A 25,619-nucleotide genomic window follows, 5' to 3' on the forward strand; every position below is an offset into this window, starting at 1 on the left:
AAGTGATAGAGCCAGACAAGAATCTAAGTGTTATTCCATGATCTCCCTCACTCTCACCTACCAGCTGCCTCTGGAGGTGTCCTCACCTCGGTGCCCAGGATCTGATAGCCTTGGTATTTCTTCTGTACTGGGAAGATGCACAGATTTAACCCTGAAGGGGGAGAGGGTGTGGTCAGGACCACTAGGCTCTGGACCACCTTTCCAGGTTCCTGATGGGGAAACTGGGGTTTTCATGAGGGTCTCCGGCCCCAGTTCTGACCCCAAGATGAGCGGAGTTGTTGCGCTAGCGGAGTTGTTGCGGGTTCTCTGGCTGTGTGGAATCCCTGGGGCGCGGGGCGGGGCAGGGGACAAAGGCAGAGGATCTGCCCCACGGTCCCGGGGACTTGTCCCTCTGCCAGTCCCGCGCTCGGAGCGCAGGGCGCCAGCTTCGGGCAAGGACGTGCAGACTCCCGGGCCGGCGCTCCAGTCCATTTTTTCTTGCGGATCCCTGGAAGGGGGGCCGGCTCGCGGGTGGGACTGCGAAGGGGGGGATTCCCTCCCTCGTGCTCGCAGAGGACTGGCCCCTCTCCGGGCTGGGAGCTCCGGCCGAGCGGAGGCGCGACGGAGAGCACCAGCGCAGGGCAGAGAGCCCGGAGCGACCGACCAGAGTAGGGCATTCGATCGGGTGCTGCAGAGAACCAGGGCCGCTCCAGGCCGCCCCGGAGGACCGATGCGCCGGGTGGGGCGCTGGCCCCGAGGGCGTGAGCCGTCCGCAGATTGAGCAACTTGGGAACGGGCGGGCGGAGCGCAGGCGAGCCGGGCGCCCAGGACAGTCCCGCAGCGGGCGGGTGAGCGGGCCGCGCCCTCGCCCCTCCCGGGCCTGCCCCCGCCGCGACTGGCAGCACGAAGGTGAGTCCCCTCGTAGCTGCGCCGTCCTCCTCCCAGCGCCCCCTTCTCCGGGAGCTGGGGCGCGGCGGGCCCACCCGTCGGGGCTGGTTCGAGCTGGGTGCGGGGAGAGGGGGAGACAGCGAAAGGAAGGGGAATGAGATCGCTCTCCGGTCGGTGATTGGGAGAAGGCACCTCCTGCACCCCTTCCTGCAAGTCTGCCGCCCCCGTCGGCCCTCAATCCAGCAGGCAACCCCTCCCCTCGAACTCCCCCCTTCATCCCGCAGCCCCGGGTGATCGTCCTCACTTGCAGTCCTGAATTCTCCAAGTCCACCAGCCCTGTTTACACCCCGCCTCCAATCCAGAAGTTCTTGATCCCCGGTCTCACTGGTTTGGATTCCCCCAAGCCCCACGGTCTCTGGTAACCCCCACCCCAGTCCACAGCCTGGGCCTGGGTTCGACGTGGCAGGCGGCATGCGCTGCGGCCCCCGGTGCGCAGCGAAGTGGCGCGGCTCCCTGGCCCTCGGGGTCTGGCGCTCAGGAACCGAAGGTATCGCTTAGTTGGGGAGAGGTGGAAGCTGTGTTCGCCCGGGACTCCCAGGAGGGCCGGGACGGACTTGGGGTGAGGGTGCTTGGGGGGCGGGAGTTTTCTTGTGAAACTGGCCTTTCAGACGTGGACAGCTCTCTTGGCTCTTGAGGGCCAGCCGGGGGACCCCAGGTCTGCGTCTCCCTCGGCACCTGTTGGGGCCTCTGTGGGATGGTGGGGGAGGGAATAAGAATGTGCGCGCTTGCGGGGGTGATGGAGGGTTGAAGAAGCCATCCACCGCTGCCCTTGCTTTTGGGGGCGGGGGCATGGCCCCCGCACCTGGCTTGGCTCCGACCCACAGGCTAATCCCGACAGGTCGGACAGGCACATACTTGGTCCCGCCCCCCGCCCGCAATTCTTCTGCCCCTGCCTGCCAGCCTGCTAGGCGGCCAAAACTCTGCAGCCCGCAGCCCGCCCGGGGAGGGCTAATGAGAAATTATCTGGATAGTTTACATTTTTGGGTCTGTATCGGACACCTGATGGAGTACCACTTTATTCTGAAGGTGTTGCAGGCAAGAAGGTGAAGGTGATTCCAGCCCCGTCCCTGGGCTGAGTTTCTGCCCTCAGCTCCACCTCCAGCTGTGTTCCCCTCCCCACCTGTGTCCTCCCCTCTGAGGCCCATGTGGCCTCTCTCTTCGGTCTTCCGTCCCAGCCCTGCCTCTGCCCCCAGCACCGTCCCCACTTTGCAGGTCCACCCCCCAAGCTGGATTGTGCCTCACACTCCGCAGCTCCCTGCGGGTTGCCCTGCCCTCCCCACACCCAATCCTGGGTAGCAAACCCGAGGGCTGGTCCCTAACTAGGTCTGTAACCCCTGACCCTTAACCACTCAGGGCCAGGTCTCCCCCACTGTAAAATGGAAATAATTCTACCTTCCTCCTTCCATTGTGAGGAGTAAAGGAAGACCTGGCACATGGCAGGTGGAGGGAGGCATCTAACAAGTGTGAATCCCTAACCCCCCACAGTGGCAGAGAGAAATACCCTTTCTTACCCCTACCAATACCTGAGGCACTACCAGCAGTCCCCATTCTATCTGTGTAGAGCGGACCTCAAAACATAAACTGCAAGTGCCATATAACCCAAGGCCCAAAGGAAATCAGACAGAGAACTCTAAGAGAAATGAGGCAGGCTGCTTAAAAGGGAGTCGTCAGCTCCTATCTCCTCTCTCAGCCCTAGTCCATGCTATCCGTGTCTGCAAGTGTGCATGCCTGTGTGTGCACATATGGGGTCAGGGATGAGATGCAGGAACGTGGAGCCACTGAGGCAGGGACCTGTGGCCCTCTGGGGCTTGGTGCTGCAGGGTTCCTAGTCTAAGACCTGTCCAGCATTTCAAATCAGATTTCATATAAGATCCTGGATTTTCCACTCCTCTTTTGAAAAATCAGAAGATCTGTCAACAATCAGTCAGAGCTGAATGGCATATGCTCCCTTTAGATGGGTCATTTACCCTCTAGTTTACCCCCTCCACATCCAGCTTCAATCGTACATGTCATTTGTACCCCCTGGTATAGAGGAACTCTTAGCCCCTTTACAGGGTTGATTCTATATGTACCTTTTCAAAAAGTGCTTGCAACTCTTCCCATCCCAGAGGTGAGGGAGGCCAGTGTCACTTGCTTCAGTGAAATTTACATCTGGATCCTCCTTACGATTTCCCAGCTGAGATTGTGGTTTCCTGGTGATTCAGGTGGGAGTGGGCCAGAAGATCAACGCTGGCAAGGACTGGGTGAGTGTGGCAGGGGTCAAGCTGAAAACTAGGACCTGGGAGGATGGAGAAGGAATTCAGAGGGAGAGGAGAGGGAGGAAAAAGAAGGGAGCTAACATTTGCTGAGCACTCACCCTCAATTGCCAGGCACCATGACAGGTGGGCACAAGGAATGCAGAGATACATAAGGGAAATTCTGTGCCCCCCAAAAACGCCAGGGATATTGATCATGCAGTGAGTCCAAAGTCTTTCAGATCCAGGGTTAACACCAAGTTTGTCTGATGCAGTGTTTGTCAACTGTAAGGATTCATGGAACAGATCTGCCAGGGATTCTCAGACCTTAGTCTGAGAAATGCTGCAATTAAAGGCAAATCCTATCACTTTGAGTGATCGCCTTGGTGTCGAGGCAATCAACCATAAAGATAAATGCAAATATGGAAATTGCATAACAATGCCCAGTATTAAGGTTAGTATCCAGATGATACAGAACATGTTCATATTGCCTTTTGAATGATCATTAGAATATAGACACAAAATGAAGCTTTGATCACAACAAATACAGCAAATATTATTGAGTCATCACTATGTGCCCAGCACCATTCTAAGCAGATTTATGTATTAAGTTATAAACAACAATAACCTTTTTTCAGATAAGAAAACAGGCTCAGACCAGCTAAGCAAGGTAACACAGCTAATAAGTAGCAGAGCCAATAATTCAAAGCCAGGCAGTCTGACTCTGAAGTTTATGTCCGTGACTATCACGCTGTACAGCCAGCCTCTGAGACTACATTCTTGGGCCTGAAGACCCCAGTTTGATAAACTCAACTGGACATCTATAATTTGTGGGTGATAGAAGTGTGTAGTGGGGGCTGGGGAGGATACAAATACTTTGGTAAATCAGGCAGGGAGTACTGGAGGGGCGTGCAGGGGTTGGCAGCTGACGGGCATTTGGGGGTGGCTGGGGGCATCTCTGCTGGCTCCGGCCACAGCACCAGGTGGGATCCATCAGCCTCATGTAAACACTTCTCAAAGGCAGCTTAACCACTTGAGTGTGTCTGGCCTTCAAAGCCAGCGGGAGAGGCCAAGGAGGGAGGTACTGAACTCCCTTAGGGGATAATGATTTATCTCCCGTGCAGGTGGGCTTTGCTGGGGCCTCCCTGAGTGGTGAGGGGGTGGACTAGCGCTGAAGAGCCTAGAGGGGAAAGGATTAGGATGGGGGTGGGAGGGGCATCTCCACTCCAGCACCTCAGACTTCTCATTCCTGAGCCTGAACTCTCTGTGACACAGTCATGCTTGTCCCCATTTTATAGATGTGAAACTGAGGTTCAGCAAGGCTACTTGACTTGTTCAAAGGCATCTAGCCAGTGGAGGGGAAGGTGACGGCTCCCTGACATCTACAGAGCCTCTGTGCTCTTGACCTGCGTGCTCTGTTGTGGTGTGGGTGTGTGTGGGAGAGTGTGGGGTGTGCGTGGGCAGGCCGCTGCTCTGAAAGAACCTCGGGAGCATTGGAGCATGAGTGTGCGATTCCGTGAGGGGGAGGCAGGGTTTTCATTCTCGCTCCCAGGTTGGGCTCAGATGTCCAACTTCCCAGACTCATCTGATTCAGGGGAGGGACCGGCTCCCCTGCCCCCATCACCCCAGCCGGCCAGCGGGTCCAGAGACCTGGCTCTCGCTGGGCTGGGGGATTATCCCCATTCTCTGTGTCTCTGGCCAGGGCGGGCATTGCTGCCTCTTTTATCCTCTCACAAAGGCCAGGCCCGCCGGGCCTGCTGTGTCAGAGTTTCTGTGGCCGGGGGAAGCCTTACTTCCTTTTCTCCCGCCAAGCCCAGAGGGCCACGCAGAGTCTGCCAGCTTGCCGGGGGCCACAGCTCTAGCTCCAGGACAGGTGAAAGGCACATGGGTGACTCAGCCCCAGGAAGAAAAGGCTGAGGGGTCACTCATGGAAGGACAGAGAGAGAGAGCTCTTCTTCAAGAGAGAGGCTATTACTGCAGCATGAGGTCTGTAGGGTAGACTTAAGGAAGGACTTCCAGTTAGAGCTGGACAATAGGAAGCAGGGGTGGGACCAGCTGGCTCCCGTTATTGAAAAATCATCAGTGATCCACAAGTTTGGTTTGAATGTCCGCCATATTCTGGCTACACAGGTTGCCGGCTCCAGTCCCAGGTTAGGGAGTTCTGCAAGATAGGAAAAGGAGCGGATTTCTTCTAGAAAGGTGCTAGGTAGGTAACTTGTAACGTCCAAACATTTTGAGCTCCCAGTCTTCTGGGTAGGGCAGGAGGCATAGGTGGGAGGGTTCATAGTACTACAGAATTAACCCTTCTTTCTCCTCCCCTCACAGGTTGGTTTTTGGAGTAGTCCCTGCTGATGTGACAAAAAGATCTCTCATGTGATATTTTGAGGTACCTTTGAGGAAGTCTCTCTTTGAGGACCTCCCTTTGAGCTGATGGAGAACTGGGCTCCCCACACCCTCTCTGTCCCCAGCTGAGATTATGGTGGATTTGGGCTACGGCCCAGGCCTGGGCCTCCTGCTGCTGACCCAGCCCCGGAGGTGTTAGCAAAAGCCGTGTGCTGTCCACCCTCCCTGAGACCACCCCTCCGACCAGGGGCCTGGAGCTGGCGTGTGACTATGCGGCTTGGGCTGTGCGTGGTGGCCCTGGTTCTGAGCTGGACGCACCTCACCATCGGCAGCCGGGGGATCAAGGGGAAAAGGCAGAGGCGGAGTGAGTAATGGAGCATGGTGGGCCACAGCTGGCCTTGGAAGTGGGAGGGGGCCACCCGGGAACTAGGGGTCTTCAGGAGTTTTATTCCATGGTGACCCTTGCAGATTTCCACTCTGTCTATTACAGCTTTGTAGATTACTCAGTAGATGATCCTGTTTGTGGATTATTCAGTTGGTGGATTAATTTGCTGAGATTACCCACTCTGTAGATGACTCACTTTGTCTGTTTTCCCCTTTGTAGACTCTGCTTTCTAGATTAACCCCTCTCTTGTGAGGATCCAGTTTGTGGATTACGCCTTTGTGGATTATGTGCTTTGACATAACACCAGCTTTGTGTGGTATCCATGGAGATGCTTCCCCAAACCCCCTGCCCTGGGGCTCCTTTTTTGGCTAAAGTGCAGCCATCAACCCTTTTGGGTTAGGAGCTCTGCACAGCTTAGCACTGGGTAACAGGGCTTCCCCTGCCCAGATCATGGGGCAGGAACAGTGGAGTAGGGAGGGTCAGGAGACTGTCCACTGCTGTGGCTTTTAAACCACGCCCAGTGGGATTCAGGGAGCTACAGTGGCATCGAAGGGGAGACAAGCAGGCAGGGGTCTGGCCTGACCACCCTTCAAACCAGAGCAGTCTCACTTTTCCCTGCTTTTGGTAATGAGCGTCCACATGAGATGTCATTGGAAGAGAGGGTTCTCATAGCTTAAAAAGAAAACCAAAATCCTATCATTGTACAGATGCTAAGAAAGGGGAAGAAACAGGTCTAACGAGATACAGTCGATGTTGGAACCCAGGTCTCCTAATGCCTGTGGGCCCAGTTTTCTTGAAAGCCGAATTTGATGGAGGTCAAGGGTCATCTGTCTCCAGCCCCTTGATAGGCACTCCTCAACCTCTGCTTAAGGTCTCCAGTGTTAGGGCCCCAGTGCTGTAGGGGTGGCCACTGTGTGTGAGGGGCCCACACGAGGGAGAGGGTGGGGGACTCCAGAGTCCCAAGTCCTCATCTGTCTTTTGACCTCTGCCATGAGAAGATGCCGTGCCCACAGGTAGGAGGTCTTCCTGAAGTCTAGCCCAGCCCCCCCTTGCTTCATGTTTCCCTGCAGACGGAGGGCCCCCAGTGAAGGCTGAAAAGCAGTGGGGTTTTGCCGGGGCTCCACGGGAGCAGCCAAGGCCAGGACTCAGCCCAGGGAGAGAAGCTCAGAGAACTGGTGAAGCTGAAAATCCCTGGCTTAACAAACAATTAGAGACAGTTAGGTTTAATCAGCAGCAAGGCCTTGATTTTCCTCCCTTCTCATCTGTTGTGGCCAGTATTTTGGACTCCATGGGCCAGATGCGGTTTAGCGGTTTATAATCAGTCTCCTCTATTTCCGAAATGAGAGAAAGGGAGACAGAGAGAGAGACAGAGAGAGAGAGAATGGGAGGAACCATTCACATTCAGGCAACGTGCATGTGTGCTTAACGCTGACCCTCACGCATGCAGAGCCTCATGCCCGGCTAAAACAGAGGTCACAGGACCTGAGTTCAAGTCTGTTGTATTGAAAAGGAAAGGAAGTACTAGACTTGGCATCAGAAAGGGCCTGGTCCCAGCGATGGTAAATCTTCTGCAGCAATTTTGACGTGCTTGCTGGCTTTTCATACGGCCACATCTAACAGCCATGGCAGCACATGAGCCAGTTTTTATTACCAAGTGATGTGAGTAACAGATATCCTTGATGGTAAGAGGCAAGGGTTGGGAGAGGTGTGGAGACAGGCTCAGGGGTGCAGGGAGGGATGAAGGTTGTGCTGTTTGTCAATACTTGTCACATAACAGCCATAGTCATTGCAATCAGGAAGCTGAAATGTATAGGAGGATAGTAAGGCTTACATGAGATAATAGGTATATATATATATAGTTTTGTTTTGTTTTGTTTTGTTTTGAGATGGAGTCTCGCTCTGTCACCCAGGCTGGAGTGCAGTGGCACGATCTTGGCTCACTGCAACCCCCGCGTCCCAGGTTCAAGCAATTCTCCTGCCTCAGCTTCCCAAGTAGCTGGGATTACAGGCACGTGTCACCATGCCTGGCTACTTTTTGTATTTTTAGTAGAGATAAAGTTTTGTCATGTTGGCCAGGCTGGTCTCGAACTCCTGAACTTAGGTGATCCACCCACCTCAATAGGTACATATTTTTAACACCTTTGTAAAACATCAAGTTCTGTGTAGACTCTGGGTGCAAATCATTATTATATAAACAATGTGTAGACCATTTTGCCTTAGGGATTCTAGGGAAGTAGAGAAGGGAAGAAGGAAGACCAAGACACCTGTGTTTGCCTGGCCTCTCGACAAGACAAGCTTGGAAGGGCACCGGGTGGACCTGGGGACGGGGGTAGGTGTGCTGTGTATGAGCCTCAGGGCTGTCGACTCTGGCTGATAGTCCTCAGCTTCAGGGTAGGAGGGCCACCAGAAGCCACTCAATCTGAATCTCATTCTGAGCTATTATACACCAGTTTTGAAGCCAGACATGTCTGATCTCAGAGTCTGAGTGATGGTCTGCCTGCATGGAGCGAGAAAAGTTGAGCAAAGAACTTCCCTTTAGCTGTGAGTGGTGAAGTCCCCTTGAAGTTCCCCTCCTCCATTCATTGAGGACCCTGCCCCTCCTTGAACTCCTGTTCACTAAGCCCCTTGTCTTCTTGCTAGCCCTCACCCCGATCTGGGGTCCCTGCACCTTCCTGAGCCCTCATTCCCACTCATCCCTTGCACTGAGTGTGCTCCTTCCTGAGCCCCTTCTCCTCTCTGATTCTTGGGCCCCCTGTCTCAGTCCTGCCTCCCAGGAAGCCTCCATTCCTTCATTGAGCCCTGACTTCTCCAGAAGCCAGGAGCCCGCTTTGTGCCTCTTCTCATGGCCCCATCCTCCATCTGGAGCCTCTGCCCCTGCTGCACTGACAGCCTTACAGTCCCTCATCCCTCACTGAATCCCCATTCCTTCCTTGGCTCATTCCACAAATGTTTATTGAGATCCTGCGAGCTGGCCCTGATCGCAGAGATGAATCTCGCGGAGGCTGCAGGCGAGTGGGGGAAGACAGAATGTCAATCCATTTCGGGAATGCTGCACAGGAGAAAACCTGAGGGCATGGAGAGCCCCGGGGAGTTGGGAGGAGGCACAGAGTGTTCCTTTAGGAAGTGGGGTGCAGCTAGGAGTAGCTGGGGAAATGAATTATCAAGGGGGTTCTGGGGAGCCCTAGGATTTCCACTGGAGAAGCTGTGTTCATATGTTTTCTGTTGGAAAGAAGTGTTCTGCTGCTAAACAAGCCATCCAGAACCCACTGGGATAGAACAAGGAAGCTGTCTGGGGTTGAGGGGAAGGTCCAGGTAGAAGACACTGCAGGTTAGAGGTCAGGTCATTAAGCTCTTCGCACCTGCCAGGCTGAGGAGTTTGGACTTGGCCTGACTCCAGCTACAGTGGGTAAGGAGCCACTGAGGCTTTCATCAGGGAGCCCAGAGCCCAGCTGCTGGGTGGGGGAGGTGGCTTGAGGTGGGAGGCAAACAGCCCAGGTAAGAAAAAGTGAGAATCTAAACTAAGCTCACAGTTGAGAGCTTAGTTTAGAATCCTGGGTCTGGCTGGGCACGGTGGCTCACGCCTGTAATCCCAGCACTTTGGGAGGCTGAGGCGGGTGGATCACCTGAGATCAGGAGTTCGAGACCAGCCTGCTCAACATGGCGAAAGCTTGTTTATACTAAAAATACAAAAATTAGCCAGGAATGGTGGTGTGCACCTGTAGTCCTGGATACTCGGGAGGCTGAGGCAGGAGAATCGCTTGAACCTGGGAGGCGGAGTTTGCCGTGAACTGAGATTGCACCATTGCACTCCAGCCTGGGTGCTAGAGCGAGACGGTTTCAAAAAAAAGAAGAATCCTGGGTCCTACCAGCAGGACATACCCAGGGCTTTCTGAACGTGCAGGTCTCAGAAAGCCACAGGGATAGATCCACCTCCTGGGACAGCGTGTGGCCTGAGAGGAGCCCTGGCCTACTCACTCCCTCAGTCTCCTGGCTGAGGCCCTGCTCCCTATCCTCCTACCCTCGCCAACTGAACTCAGGTCTCTCTTACCAAACCCAATTCCTCCAAGACTAGATTCCACCCCAAAACCAAGATCATCATTCTCTGGGTCATGGTGAGTTCTCTCCATCCACCACTGTCCCTGACCCATCCCACTTGAGTCCCTTATGCATGTTCCATCCTGGTCCCTCCACTGTAGTGAATCTTCATTAAGACCCATCCATACACCACCCCTCATCTCAAGCCTCTGTCTCACTCACCATATCCTCAACCTTATAACCTTGTGGAGCCTTATCCTTTACTGAGCTCCCATTCAGAAATGACGGGCTCTGCCTGCTGAAGCTCTTTCTAGTGAGAGAAAAAGACACGTTAGCAGATAATATCAATATAAAGTGACGTTCGCCATGAGAGATTCAAGTACTAGGGGTGTGGGAACACGTAGAAATACTCCATTGAGACTTTGCAGGGAGGTGAGATCAGGAAGACTTCCTGAAGGAGGTGACTTTAGTTCTGAGGCTTGAGGGAGCTGGTCAGACTCAAAAGGAGGTGGAGAGTGTTCTGGGCAGAAGGACCAACTTGAACAAAGGCACACAGGTGTGAGATAGTGTGACGTGTCCAGAGAAACAAAAATGGTTTGATATTGCTTAGGAGTGGTGCTGAGGGGTAAGGTGGATGGGATGAGCCCACAAAAGCTTTTAAAGTCAGGCAAGGAGCTGGGTCTTAATTCTGTAGGTGATAGGGAGCTATTGATAGATAAGAGGAAGGGGTGTAAAACAATCAGATTTTTAGTTTAAGAAAGATTCCTGGCGATGAAGAAATTGGGAACTGGAAGAAATGAAGCCCCTAGAGAGGAGGGGCAGTGATCCAGAACCATTCTTCAAGGGGTGTGGGGCTGAGCTGCCCTGGAGCATTGCCTCATCATAGCCACAGCAACTTAAAAGAGCTTTGCATAGGATGAAGGAGGCTAGGAGAGGGGGGAATTGAGGGCACAGCCTTGCCCTGCTGGCTCAGTGAAGTGGGCTGGAGAGCAGGGTGCTTGGGAGCTGAGGGAGGTGGGGTTGGTGGGGGGCAGTGGTTGGTGGGGAGGGCAGAGCTGGGGGTGCTGAAGAAGCCAGGAAGGAGGCTCCCTCCCTTGCAAGCACCCCTCACCCTCAGAGTCCACCTGGCCTCCTCAGCCAGGCTTATAGCCCTGCAAGGCCACTTCCCCTGCACAACCCCCATAACAGGCAGCAGCAGGAGGGAACTTTCTTGCTTTTGTTCCTTCTTTTCTTTTAGAGAGAGGGTCTTGATCTCGCTATGTTGCCCAGGCTGGTCTCAAACTTCTGGGCTCAAGGTATCCTCCTGTCTCAACCTCCTGAGTACATGGGACTATAGCGTGTGCCACTGTGCCCAGCTAGAGGGGAGCTTTCTAAACTACCAACCCAACGATGCCCTTCCATTGGTCGCTTTCCTCACCCAGAGAATATATAAAGCTCAGCCAGGCATGGTGGCTCACACCTGTAATCTCAGCACTTTGGGAGGCTGAGGCGGGCAGATCACGAGGTCAGGAGTTTGAGACCAGCCTGGCCAACATGGTGAAACTCCGTCTCTACTAAAGATACAAAAAATCAGCTGGGCGTGGTGGTGTATGCCTGTAATCCCAGCTACTTGGGAGGCTGAGGCAGGAGAATCGCTTGAACCCAGGAGGTGGAGGTTACAGTGAGCCAAGATCGCACCATTGTGCTCCAGCCTGGGCAACAGGGTGAGACTCCATTAAAAAAAAAAAAAAAAAAAAAGAGAGAGAGAGAGAGAATATATAAAGCTCTATGTTCTTTTTTTTCCTTTTGAGGTGGGATCTTGCTGTGTTGCCCAGGCTGGTCTGCAACTCCTAGGCTCGAGTGATCCTACCTCAGCTTCCCGAGTAGCTGGAATTACGGGCACATGCTATATAAAGCCCTATTTTCCATGTCATGGTTGATCCAGGATACTCAGTGCCTTGGAGGCTTTGCACTGGCTGTTCCTCCTGTGTGGAACGCCCTCCTCCCCTAGGCTTCTGGGTCGCGGAGTGCCCTCTGCCTCTCTATATCCAGATGTGTAACCAGCCCTGCCTCCCTTGTCCTGGGTGGGCCTTTGTGGCTATACCTCCACGTTCCGGCTCCTAGGAGCCCTGAGCACCTGTGAGGTGTGCAGTAAACATCTGTGGAATAAATAAGCCTTGGTTTTCCTGCTCTGAATCATTATGCATTTCCCCCAAATATGAACCATTTTCCTTGGACCCTTCCTTCAAGGGCACATTCTCATTGTCGAGCCCCCTCTCCTGTCCCCCGATCCCTTCACTGCCTCTCTGAGCTGAGAACATCCTGTGCTTTCTGTCCCCCTTGATAAACATCCCTTTCCTTATTGAACTGACCCCACCTGTAACTGAGCCCCCATTCCTCTTCTGAGCCCCCAAACCCACATGGAGCTCAGCTCGCTGACCCCCTTGTCCCTGACTGCAGCCCCTGGTCCCTCCCCCTAACCAAGGCCAGCCTCAGCGTCTGAGCCCTATATCTTGATGCTCCCATTTCCTCGTGTCCTTGGGTCTCTACTCCATCAATGTCTCCTGCCTCTGACTCTTGTAATCACATTCCCCACCCCCAGCCATGCTCTCCCCTTCTCTGTCTGTGATCTCTGATTTTCCCTGTTGCCTTCCTGGCTTTATCTCCACTCCTTCCCTTCCACTCACTCCGAAGCCCACTGTGGTTTGGCTCTCATCTCCACCTCTCCACCAAAACTGCCCTTCTCAAGGTCACCTAATAAATGACCACTGAGAGTCAAGTCTTGTAGATTTGCTTCAGAGCTCACTGGCCTTGCTTCCTCCCAGCCCTGGTCCCTGAAGATCTCTCCCTTTTCAACCTGATTCCTGGCACCTCTGTCTCTCAGTCTCCTCCCAGCTCTCCAGGGATCCTTCTCCACTTCTTTCCGGAGCCCTGTTTCCTCTTGCCTAGCTGTTAAATGCAGGTGTTGCCTGAGGCACCACCCAGGCTCTCCTGCTCCCACAGATCTAACTATCAGCTTCTTTTTTTTGAGTCAGGGTCTTGCCCTGTCATCCAGGCTGTAGTGCAGTGGCTCAATCATAGCTCACTGCAGCCTCAAATTCCTGGACTCAATCAATCCTCCAGCCTCAGCCTCTCAAAGTGCTAGGATTACAGGCATGAGCCCCCATGCCAGCCAACAGCCAACTTCTTCAAAGAGGGGGTGCTATTTCCTCTCTCTACTTCCTGACCTTCCTTTCACTGCCGAACCACTGCCTCCTGCTGTCCACCCCATCACCCCACTGAGACTGCATTTACCAGGGCCGCCACCACCCAGTTGGGCTCACATGACATCTCAGAAGCAACTGTCCTGTTGATGCCTCCCTCTTCTGAGTGCACTCTTCTCTCGGCTCCCACGATGCAATATGCTTCCCAGTGTCCCCTGCCTGTCTGTTGGCTCCTCCTCTGCCTCTTAGTGGACTAAAGACTTATCTGTCCTTCTCTTCAATGTCCAGTTCCTCTTCTCACTCCCCAGACCCACTCTTCTTGCCATCTCATGGACTGGCATGCCTTTGATGACTGTTCAATGTTAAGAACTCCAACTCTCTTTAGCCAAGCATGGTGGCATGTGACCATAGTCGTAGCTACTTGGGAGGCTGAAGCAGGAGAATCACTTGAGCCCAGGAGTTTGAGGCTTCAGTGAGCTATGTTTGTGACACCGCAATCCAGCCTGGGCAACTGAGTGAGATTTCATCTCTTAGAAAAAGAAAAAAATCTCTTAAAAAAAAAAAAAAAGAAAGAAAGAAAAAAGAAAAAGCGAACTCCGCGTCTCAATCTCCAGCCAAAATAGTTCTCTTGAGTTCCAGACCCACGTGTTCAATTGCCTAACAGACATCATTCCCTGGATGTTCCACAGCAACCGCAAACTCAACTTATCTAATACTTAGCTACTCATCATTTTCCCACCCAAACCCCCTCCTCCTCCTGTGGTTCCTCTCCCGGGGAAGGGCTGTTATACAAGCCCAGCATCTCAAGGTCACCTTGCCCCTGCCCCTCACTCCCTCTTGTTGAATGCTTCGCCCCATCTTGTTGACCCTGCCGCCTGACCATCTCACGTGTGTCTACTCCCTCCCCTCTCCTTGGCTCAGCCCAGCTCTCCTGGACTGGAGTTCTAGCCTGGGAGTCTTCCTGTCTCCACTCTTGCCCTCGGACAATCCATTCTCCACTCTACGGAGTGATCTTTCTAAAATGGAATCCTGACTGTGTTTCCTGTTGTAAACCTCCCACTGATTCCTTCTGACCTTCAGGATAGGGTGTGAACTCCTTAATCCAGGCTCAGGATTCTTCCTCATTCAGCCCCCTGCTTCCCTCTCCAGCTTCCTGCCTCATCACTCGCTCCACGTTCCCGCCATGCTGACCTGATTCCAGATTTCCTTCCCCGGGTATGCCACACTTTCTCTGCGGTGCTATTGACGGCACTGAAGAAAAATGTACACAGGGACTTGTTGCTAGTGGAATGGAAGGTGGGCAGCAGATCTGAAAGGGCGCGTTTTGCAAACCTGTTCTTAGCACGGGTGATAATGAAGGAAGAAATGAGTATGGCAGCATCGCTGGAGAGGGCTGCAAATGGGACGCCGGGATAACTGCCGTTACTGAAACTAAGGCAGAAACCTAGAAGGCGCATTCACATCAACAATGAATTAAATCAAAACAGTGCGTCGTAGACGATTTAATATCTTTGAAGTGGAAGTGGTGCCTAAAATAGATAATGACTCGTAAATTTGTAACACAACTGAATAAAGGCCCAGAGTAGAAAAATAATCCGAAGGGCTCCCTCATAACTTCAATGTCACATTTGGAGTATTTTTGCTCATACAATGATTCTACCAACAAGAATGATCGTGATTTTTATTTTTATCTTATATGATTATTATTTTGAGACAGAGTCTCGCTCATCACCTAGACTGGAGTGCAGAGGTAATCTTGGCTCACTGCAGCCTCTGCCTCCCGGGTTCAAGTGATTCTTATGCCTCAGCCTCCTGAGTAGCTGGGATTACAGGTGTGTGCCACCACGGTCAACTAATGTTTGTATTTTTAGTAGAGATGGGGTTTCACCATATTGACCAGGCTGATCTCGAACTCCTGGCCTCAGCTTCCCAAACTGCTGGGATTACAGGTGTGAGCCACCTTGGCCAGTCTATTATTATTTTTTGTAATAGAGAAGGGGTCTCCCTATGTTGCCCAGGCTGGTCTTGAACTCCTGGGCTGCAGCAATCTGCCCACCTCAGCCTCCCAAAGTGCTGGGATTACAGGCATGAGCCACCACACCCGGCCCATGAATTCCATTTTCCAAAAATATATAGTTTCCATGCCACCTCATATTGTCCTACCCTGGGCTCCCTAAACTTCGTTCCTCTGCCTGAAACACATACTGGCTGAGAAATTTTATTCAAGTAATTTACCTTTCCATTCCCTCATCTATAAAAATGTGCATAATAGGTCAAGTGGGGTGGCTCACGCCTGTAATCTCAGCACTTTGGGAGGCCCAGGCAGGTGGATCACCTGAGGTCGAGAGTTCAAGACCAATCTGACCAACATGGTGAAACCCCATCTCTAATAAAAATACAAAAAATTAGCCAGGCATGGTGGCAGGTGCCTGTAATCCCAGCTACTCAGGAGGCTGAGGCAGGAGAATCGCTTGAACCTGGGAGGCGATTGCACCACTGCACTCCAGCCTGGATGACACAGCGAGACTCTGTCTCAAAAAAAAAAAAAAGATAATAAACTAAAAAAATAAATAACAATAGTACTTACCTCATGGGTTGTTGTAGGGATTAAATGAGTTAATACTTGTCAAGCACTGAGCACACTGCTGCCGCAGAGTAAGTGATCAACATTTAGTAACACACTGCCACCACTGTGGTTATTGCTGTGTTGTGATGATTTGGTGTTTGTTATCATCTTCCTTCCTTCGGTTGCTCTCCTTCCTAACTCCTCCATGTTCTCCTGTTCTGAAACCAGGAATGATTCCTGCAGCATAGACTCACCCCAGCAGCTGTCCAGAGTGGACATCCTCATCTCCCCTTCTCAGGGAAGCACATGACATTCAGTATTTTGCCCAACTTCCCAGACTGGGAATCTGGCTTCCGGTCCTGATGACTCTGAAACCTGAGCTCTGGGTCCACTACCCTGCACCGTCTCCCACCATCTCTATTCTGATTTTCCCAGCTCTCTGCCTTATGCCTGTATCTGCAGCTCCTCACTGCCTGGCTCTTGTTTTGTTTTGTTTTGTTTGAGACAGAGTCTTGCTCTGTCACCCAGGCTGGAGTGCAGTGGCATGATCTCAGCTCACTGCAGCCTCTACCTCCCAGGTTCAAGTGATTCTCCTGCCTCAGCCTCCTGAGTAGCTGGGATTACAGGCAGCCCACCATCACATCCAGCTAATTTTGTGTATTTTTAGTAGAGATGGAGTTTTGTCATGTTGGCCAGGCTGGTCTTGAACTCCTGATCTCAGGTGATCCACCCACCTCAGCCTCCCAAAGTGCTGGGATTCTAGGCATGAGCTGCTGCACCCAGCCGCTGCCTGGCTCTTGTTGCCCTTCTTGATCAAGTTCAAGTTCTTTAGCATGATATAAAGACAGAATACCTTACCTTTCACCACTCCACTCCCATTCCCATCTCCATCCCATGTAACTACTTTCCTTCCTCTCCTTCCCTCTCAACTTGCTTCTCTTGCCATGGGCTTCTTTTCATGTCTGGCCCCACGGCTCACCGACACCCCAGGCCAAACATCTGGGAATCACCCCAGGCTCCTCCCCACGCCTCTTTCCTCTCTTCCTGTTAGCCACGATGTCCTACGGGTTGCTTTTCCTAAGCATCTCTCAAATCTGTCTTTCTTCCCTCTATCCCTGTGGAACAGAATTTTAAGACGTTCTCACTTTTCTCACCTGGATGATCTAGTCAGCTTCCTTCCAAACAGTCCTTCCATCTCTGGTCTCTACCCTGGCTCCCAGAGACAATTTCCCAACATGTAAATTGGACCAGGTCTCATCCCTGCTTAACATGTTCTAATGGCTCCCTGATGTCTAAACAGCCTGAGAAGGTCCCAAAACAAGTGTTCTGTGGCCAACATGCTTGGGAAATGCAGTTCACTCTGTGCCCCACTCAGAGAGTCACTGTGCACAGGAGAGTAATAAAGCTTCCATTAGGCCTGCAGTAAAGAAATCTGTTTAGATTTATTTGACCCACTGGTTCCTGGTCTTACCTGACACAGTAGCCTTTCTCCACATTTTCCTATTCACGGTTGGGGGAATCAAGTTGTAAGGAATACTTTTTGGGAAATGCTATCTGGCAGGATCAAATTCAAGTTCTTTAGCGTGATATAAAGATAGAAAACCTTACCTTTCACCACTCCCCTCCTATTCCCATCTCCACCCCAAGTTATCTGCAATTCCACCTTTCCCCCGTTTTGCACCTCTGTGGTCCTGCTCCCTGAGTGCCCTTAATTCTGCTTCCTAAAGGACACATCTGTACAAATTATCTAAGATGTGGCCTCAGTGACACCTCCTTTGTGGCTTGTTTCCCTCCTTCTTTTTGGCTCCACTATTGCTTGGCCCTGTGACTGTCAACATTCACCTATTTGTGGGTCTGTCTGCTCCACTGAAAGTTCAGTTCCTCTACAGAGTGGCTTGTCTGCCTCTGTCCCCAGGGCTCACACTGTGCAAGGTCCATCGAAGGGGCTCCGTGAGGATTAAACAAGTGAGTGAGATCAAAGATCTTGAGACTCAATGCTGGGATGGAAAACCACGAAGCCTCCAAGGATAGTTCTCTTTTTTGTTTGTTTGTTTTTTGAGACGGAGTCTTGCTCTGTCATCCAGGCTGGAGTGCAGTGGCACAATCTCAGCTCACTGTAACCTCTGCCTCCCGGTTTCAAACGATTCTCCTGCCTCAGCCTCTAGAGTAACTGGGATTACAGGCGTGTGTCACCATGCCTGGCTAATTTTTGTATTTTTAGTAGAGATGGGGTTTCACCATGTTGGCCAGGCTGGTCTCGAACTCCTGACCTCAGGTGATCCACCTGCCTCAGCCTCCCAAAGTGCTGGGATTACAGGCGTGAGCCACCATGCCCAGCTTCAAAGGATGATTCTGAGCCAGGGTTTCTCAACCTCAGTGCCATTAACATTTTGGACCAAATGATTCTTTTCTGTGCCTGATGCATTATAGGATGATTAGCAGCATCCCTGGTCTCTACCCAATTGATACCAGTAACAACCCCTTTCCCCAGGTGTGATCATCAAAAAGGTTTCCAGGCATTGCCAAATGTCCCCTAGGGAGCAAAATCATCCGTGGTTGAGACCCCTGTTCTAGACATAGGTTATTCCAGTTGTCTTTGTGTTTCTGGGTAAGTGTTCCTTTTCTGTTTCACTCTTTATCCCTCTTGCCCTTAAAACTTTCTCAGAAATTTAAAAAACCCTCCTTCTATACCTAAGGCTGACTGTTTTGTGCTCTGGGGAGAGTGGAGAAATTCCAGGAAGGGTGCAGCTTGGGTTGCTTCTCTGGGGATGGCGGAGCCGGCCTAGAGAGTGAGCTCATGTCGTGCCTGGAGCTAGGGAGGCACATGGGTCAGCATCTGTTGCTAGCTCTCTGGAGAAAAGCTACTGGGAAGGTGTATAAAGCAGCCTTGCAGAGAGCTGCCTGCCTGGCCTGTGCTTTCTGAGAAGCATATTCCTTCTGTGGAAGGAAACGCCTATCTATTCACTTCCCATCCTTGTCAGAATCTGGATAGGTGAGGTTCTCTCCACAGCTGCCTTCTCATCCCTGCTCCACCTTTGCAGTCAGTGCCGAGGGGAGCCAGGCCTGTGCCAAAGGCTGTGAGCTCTGCTCTGAAGTCAACGGCTGCCTCAAGTGCTCGCCCAAGCTGTTCATCCTGCTGGAGAGGAACGACATCCGCCAGGTGGGCGTCTGCTTGCCATCCTGCCCACCTGGATACTTCGACGCCCGCAACCCCGACATGAACAAGTGCATCAGTGAGTGTGGGCAGGGCTGTCGGGGGCAGGGGGCACTAGAAGCTCTGGACTGGGGGATAGTGCTTTGAACCACTGGTGGCTGGTGAGAGGAGCAGAGGGGGCTCTGAGGAGAGGAGATGAGGCTCTGATAATCCAGCCGCACACTTCCACCTTGGTGTGTAAATACTGGAACCCTGTCTCCTCCCTTCGCACCTGCCCCTACCTGTATTCCCACAGGTTACCCTCCATGTCCCAACCTGTCACCCAAGCCACAGCCCTGAGTGCCAACCTCTCCCACCCCATCCATCCAATCATCAGAGCCTGTCTGTCATCTCTTGTCTGTCCTCACTGCCACTGTCCTCCCCAGGCTCCCAGCACCTTGCTCCTGGATCATTGCAATAGCCTGTTCATCTGTCCTCCAGCCTTCATCTGGTTCCCTGAAACCCACCTTCTGCACTGCAGCCAGAAAGGCACTTCTGAGATACACACCCTACCCCATCACACTTCTGAGACACACAACCTATCTCATCACACTTCCAAGACACAGAATCTATTCCTATCCCATCACATTTCTGAGACACACAACCCATCCCATCACACTTCTGCTTAAAAACCACTGTTAACTCCACATGGGCTGGAGGGGAATCCAAGCTCAGGCAGCCTGCTCTTCCACTCTCTTCGCTCCCTGGTCTTCTGGCTCCTCATTTCCACACCGGCTACAGCTCCACGTGCTCCAAGGCACACGCTGCCATATCTCCATCCCTTCTCTGTAGCTGCAGCTGCGATGTGCTGGGGGACACATGTGAACACACTCAGGGAGACAATGCCAGTGCCCCCACCACCTGTTCAGTGCCTTGCCATTTAGAATGCATTTGCAGGTCTCATATCAGTTGAGCCTCACAACAACACTGGAAGGGAGACAGGACACAACTGATGGTACCCTTTTCAGGGCTGACAACATTGAGGCCCGGAAGGTAAATGACTGGTCCAAGACTAGACTGGGTTCTGAGCTCAACTCTGCTCCTTCTTCATTGTGTGACCTTGAGCATGTCTCCACCTCTCAATGCCTCATCTTTAAGAGTTCTTACCCCCTAGGGTTGTTGTGAGACATGCAGGTAAAGCCCTTAGTGTCTGGCACTCAATAAATGGTAGCTGCTATTGTTCTTATTTTTGTTCTTATTTGACTGGCAACCCAACCCAGGAATCAGAGCACCAGGGAGGGAAGGAAGAAGGGAAGGAGAGAGGTGAGGCTGAGATAAGCCTGGAGGATGGTGGGAGTTTGTGAGGATGGAGGTGGGACCCTGGGAGCTACCCTCTTGGTCCTCAGGGTCCTTGGGGCGGGGAGCTCCTGGCTATGCCAGCTCCTAGGAAACTGGCAGTGTGGGCTTCAGGTGCCAGAGCCTGGGAGGAAGTCAGCCCCGCCTGCACTCTGGGAAGGAGAGATTGTGAAAGACCCTGCCTGCTTTCAGCCAAGCCCTGGAAGACCCACCCTGCTCCCATTCCCCCAGAGGAGAGAACTGGCAGCAGGGAATCAGGGAGGGACCCAGGAGTCCTACCAAGGACTCAGCCTTGAGTCCTGGAACTCAGCCTTGCAGAGGGAGAGGAATTTGCCAGAGGATGGCTTCCCCCTCCTCCGTGCTGATTCTTTCTGCCCCAGGCAGGAAGAGAACCACAGTTTGGGGTATTGTAGATGCCCAGCAATGAGGGAAGAGGAGCTCACACAGCCACTCTCTGGGGGGCCATTCTGCCCTTCAGTTCGACTCTGTTTAGGGTGGCCCTGTGGATGCTGTGAGATGCTGAAACACTCCTGTCCCACCCCCACCAAGCCCAGAGGGCCCCACCCTCCTCCTCTGAAACTGCTCTCTTGAGCCTCACCTTGGGTTCCAGGGACTGAGACTGGCTTCATATTCGAGTTGGTTGACGGTGGCAAGAGTCCGAGCCAGCCTTCAGGAGCAGCCATTTCAACTTCTTCTTCCCTGGCCTGCTACTGCCCTTCCTTTCCCTTTCCTCCCGAGATTCCTCTGCAGTAACTGCAGCTCTAGGCCAGGGTCCTGCCCTCCATGTAGGTGGATGTGGACACAAGGGAGGGTGTTGGGGCTGGAAATGAGGGGAAATGTTCCCTCTAGGCTGGGCCAGAAGCCCCCAATTTGTCCTCTCCTCAGAATGCAAGATTGAGCACTGTGAGGCCTGCTTCAGCCATAACTTCTGCACTAAGTGTAAGGAGGGATTGTACCTGCACAAGGGCCGCTGCTATCCAGCCTGTCCTGAGGGCTCCTCAGCTGCCAATGGCACCATGGAGTGCAGTAGTCCTGGTAAGCCATGGCAGGCACTGTGGGCAGAGGGTCCAGGGCCCCAGGAGGAGGGGCTGGGTAAGGGTCTGGCCAGAGAGTGGGTGGTCTGGGGCACTGTGCAGGGAGAGCTTACCCTACCACTCTTTTCCGGGTCTCCAAGGACTCTTCTGCCCTCTGGACTAAAGATACCTGCAGCCTGAGGTCCAGGCAGAAGGCAGGTGGGAGATGCTCCCCTGGGCTATTCTGGGCCAGGGGAGGAGATATGATCCCCTCCTCCTTGTCCTACTCTCCCTTCCCTTCTCTTCCTGCCAGCGCAATGTGAAATGAGCGAATGGTCCCCATGGGGGCCCTGCTCCAAGAAGAAGAAGCTCTGTGGTTTCCGGAGGGGCTCCGAGGAGCGGACACGCAGGGTTCTCAATGCCCCTGGAGGGGACCATGCTGCCTGCTCTGACACCAAGGAGACCCGGAGGTGCACAGTGAGGAGGGTGCCGTGTCCTGAGGGTGAGCTGCAGCCTCTGCCTCCTTGGGGTCAGGGCTCAGGCACCAGCCATGGCAGGTCCCACCATCTCTGCTTCCTGCCCACGGTTCAGGAGAAAGCTTCAGGGCAAGGCCAGATGGGGCACCCACAACTCAAGACCTCATGCTGTCCAATCCAGATGCCACGTCCTGGCAGAGAACAGGGCCCCGGAACTCTGCATGGTGGAAGCTGGAAGCTTCTGTGGTCAATATCCTTCCAGTTTCCCCATTTCTTCTGAGCTAGTGGATGTTCATACTAGAAGGCCCCTCGGAGGCCAGATGGGTGGGCGAAAGGGGCACTAAGACCCAGAGAGCTGTAGTGATTCCACCAAAGTCACACAGCCTGCAGTTGGCAAGGAGGTGGCTGCTGCTCTTGCCTGGCCCCAGAGGTGGCTGGTGGCAGGGAGGGGATGGGGTCAGTCCTGCCTGTTCTGAGGGTTGCACTGAATACCTGGGAAGTGCTCTTGGTCCATTGGGATCCAAGATCTGAGGAACCCATGAGGAAGAGGATGATGTCTTGTGTGCCTTGAGGGTTGGGGAGCGAAAGGGCTCTTGGGCTGCCTCTCAGTGCTCATGCCTCAGGGTCCTCTGAAGTGGCTGCTGTCAGAGGAGGTCACCATGACCCAATTATCTACAGGCAGCATCTCCAGCCTCCTCCCTGCCTCTCCCCTGCCTCCTCCCTGCTTCCCCTTCCGGCTTCCTCACACTCCCCTCCTAGGGCCTGTGGCCATGCCCAGGGGCTCCCTGCACATCCTTTGTTGATTCTTCCTGCTGTCTGGTTGTTTCAGGGCAGAAGAGGAGGAAGGGAGGCCAGGGCCGGCGGGAGAATGCCAACAGGAACCTGGCCAGGAAGGAGAGCAAGGAGGCGGGTACTGGCTCTCGAAGACGCAAGGGGCAGCAGCAGCAGCAGCAAGGGACAGTGGGGCCGCTCACATCTGCAGGGCCCACCTAGGGACACTGTCCAGCCCCCAGGCCCATGCAGAAAGAGTTCAGTGCTGCTCTGTGTGATTAAAGCTTTCCTGAACTGGAACATCGGGGGCAAAGCATACACACACGCTCCAATCCATCCATGCATACATAGACACAAGACACACACGCTCAAACCCCTATCCACATATACAACCACACATACTTGCACACATGTGTGTGCATGTATACACACACACAGACACCACACACACACGCACATACACACACACACACACCTGAGGCCACCGGAAGACACTTCCATCCCTCGGGTCCAGCAGTACACTCTTGGTTTCCGGAGCTCCCCGTGGACGTGTCAGAGACAACACTTCCCAGCATCTGAGACCAAACTGCAGAGGGGAGCCTTCTGGAGAAGCTGCTGGGATTGGACCAGCTAGTGTGGCAGATGGGAGCCAAGCTTGAGGACTGCTGGTGACCTGGGGAGAAGCCTTCTTCCCATCCCGTTCAGCACTCCCAGCTGTGTGACTTTATTGTTGGAGAGTACTGTTACTCTTCCATGATATGTATCAGGGCTAACCTGACTCTGAAAACTGCCTTAAAGGTTTATTTCAAATTAAAACAACAACAAAAAATCAACGACAGCAGTAGACACAGGCACCACATTCCTTTGCAGGGTGTGAGGGTTTGGTAAGGTATGCGTGGGAGCAAGAAGAGACAGGGAATTTCAAGAGACCCCAAATAGCCTGCTCAGTAGAGGGTCGTGCAGAGAAGGAAGAAAACTTAGGGGCTGCTCTGAGGGTGGTAAACAGGCTGTCTATATCCTTGTTACTCAGAGCATGGACCGGCAGCAGTGTCGTCACAGGGCAGCTTGTTAGGAATGAGAATCTCAGGTCTCATTCCAGACCTGGTGAGCCAGAGTCTGAATTTTAACAAGATTCCTGATGATTGGCATGTTATATAAATGTGAGAAGTGCTGCTCTAATTCCCCTTAAAGGATGGGAGAAAGGGCCCCAGCCATGTTGCAGCAGGAGGAATTCTGGTCATCTATAAACGAGGACTTTCCATCTGGGAGAGGCAGAATCTATATACGGAAGGGCTAGTGGCACTGCCGGGGGAAGGGAGTGCATAGGCTTCCAGTGATGGTTGGGGACAGTCCTGCCCAAAGGCAGGGCAGTGGATGGAATAACTCCTTGTGGCATTCTGAAGTGTGTGCCAGGCTCTGGACCAGGTGCTAGGTTTCCAGGGAGGAGCCAAACACAGGCCTTGCTCTTGTGGAGCTTAGAGGTTGGTGGGGAAGAAGATAGGCATGCACCGAGGAATCGTACAAACACATATGTAACTACAAAAGGATGGTGCCAAGGGCAGGCGACCACTGGCATCTGTGCATAGCTATGAAAGTTAATAAAACAGAATAAAAATAAAATACTTTCTCTCAGGGAGGTGTCTCAGAGGATGTGATATTTGAGCCTAACGCTGAAGGATGGGTAGAAGGATTTAAGACAGATTGCTGCTGTCCAATAGAAATATGTGAGCCACATATTTAATTTAACATTTTTGGGCCGGGTGCAGTGGCTCATACCTGTAACCTCAGCATTTTGGGAGGCTGAGGCGGGTGGATCACAAGGTCAGGAGTTCAAGACCAGCCTGACCAACATGGTGAAATCCCATCTCTACTAAAAATACAATAATTAGCCCAGTGTGGTGGTGTGCATCTGTAATCCCAGCTACTCAGAGGCTGAGGCAGGAGAGTCACTTGAACACGGGAGATGGAGGTTGCAGTGAGCCGAGATCGCGCCACTGCACTCCAGCCTGGGCAACAGAGCGAGACTGCCTCAAAAACAAACAAACAAAATGGCCAGGCAGGGTGGCTCACACTGTAATCCCAACACTTTGGGAGGCAAAGATAGAAGGATCACTTGAGCCCAGGAGTTTGAGACCAGCTTGGTGTGCAAAAAAAAAATTAAGTAATAAAAAAAGAAAATATTTCTCTGGTAGCCACAGTATAAAAAGGAAAAGGAGGTGAAATTAATTTTAATTACATCTGCTATTTAACTATGTATATGCAAAGTATTATGTTTTTTTTTTTTCCTCATAGAGATGAGGTCTCACTATGCTGCCCAGTCTGGTCTTGAACTCCTGGGCTAAAGCGATCCTCTTGCCTCAGCTTCCCAAAGCACTGGGATTATAGCCATGAGCCACTGCACCTGGCCCCAAAGTATTATCTTTTTAACATGCAATCAAGGTAAAAGAAAATTATTAGTGAGATCTTTTACATTTTTAAAACCAAGTGTTCAATGTTCCGTGTGTATTTTTACACTCACAGCATATCTTAATTTGGATGCTACATTTTCACTGGAAATACCTGATCTGTAATTACGCTGCATAAAAACTAAAGTTGAAAAAGAAGATACACATACCCAAGCTGTTTTGAGAACACTTAGCAGTTTTTCTGGAACTGAATGATGTATGTTTTTAAATTTTAAATTTAGGCAATTAAAATTAAATAACATTAGCAATTCAATTCTTCAGTTGCACTAGCCATATTTCAAGTGCTCGATAACCACATGTGGCCAGTGGCTACCATGTTGGACAGCACAGTTCTACAGACACAGCATATGCAATTGTCCTGTAGCAGAAAGTAGTTTCACCAAGGAACTGAAAGAAAGCCAGTATAGCTGGAAGGTCTCGAGGGCAAATGAGTTCAGATGATTCTAGAAAGATTGCCTGGAGTTGGTCCTTTATTCTCAGAGCCAAAGGAGGCTGCTGAAGGGTTTTAAGCAGTAGGCCAAAACAAGTAGATTTGCATTTTGCAAAGATCACTTTGTAGCTTGAAAGACAGATTAGGGAGAGGTTGGTTAGGAGACTGTTGCTGTCATCTAGGTGAGAGATGTTGGAGATTTGAACTAGGGTGGAGGCAGTGGAAATGGAGATAAGTGAGCAAAATTAAAAGGTATTTGGGGCATAAAGTTGACCGAGCTTGGTGATGCATTGGATGTGGAAG

The 25,619-nt window shown here is 52.3% G+C and overlaps 1 protein-coding gene across 3 annotated transcripts; it reads left to right on the forward strand.

Moving 5' to 3' along the window:
- The first annotated feature begins 530 nt into the window (after positions 1-530).
- RSPO1 (R-spondin 1) lies at positions 531-24,055 on the forward strand. Of its 3 annotated transcripts, XM_011955286.1 has the most exons (8): positions 531-888; positions 3,104-3,170; positions 3,437-3,615; positions 5,487-5,868; positions 18,714-18,905; positions 21,047-21,196; positions 21,488-21,676; positions 22,480-24,055. In XM_011955286.1, the coding sequence occupies exons 4-8, from the start codon at positions 5,775-5,777 to the stop codon at positions 22,641-22,643; spliced, it is 789 nt and encodes a 262-aa protein (XP_011810676.1). In that variant the 5' UTR covers positions 531-888; positions 3,104-3,170; positions 3,437-3,615; positions 5,487-5,774; the 3' UTR covers positions 22,644-24,055. The 3 variants fall into 3 exon arrangements, with proteins under 3 accessions (XP_011810676.1, XP_011810675.1, XP_011810677.1); XM_011955285.1 differs by lacking the exon at positions 3,437-3,615; XM_011955287.1 differs by lacking the exons at positions 3,437-3,615; positions 21,488-21,676.
- The last annotated feature ends 1,564 nt before the right edge of the window (positions 24,056-25,619 follow it).

Source organism: Colobus angolensis, unplaced genomic scaffold, assembly GCF_000951035.1.
Source record: "Colobus angolensis palliatus isolate OR3802 unplaced genomic scaffold, Cang.pa_1.0 Scaffold4, whole genome shotgun sequence".
NCBI lineage: Eukaryota > Metazoa > Chordata > Mammalia > Primates > Cercopithecidae > Colobus > Colobus angolensis.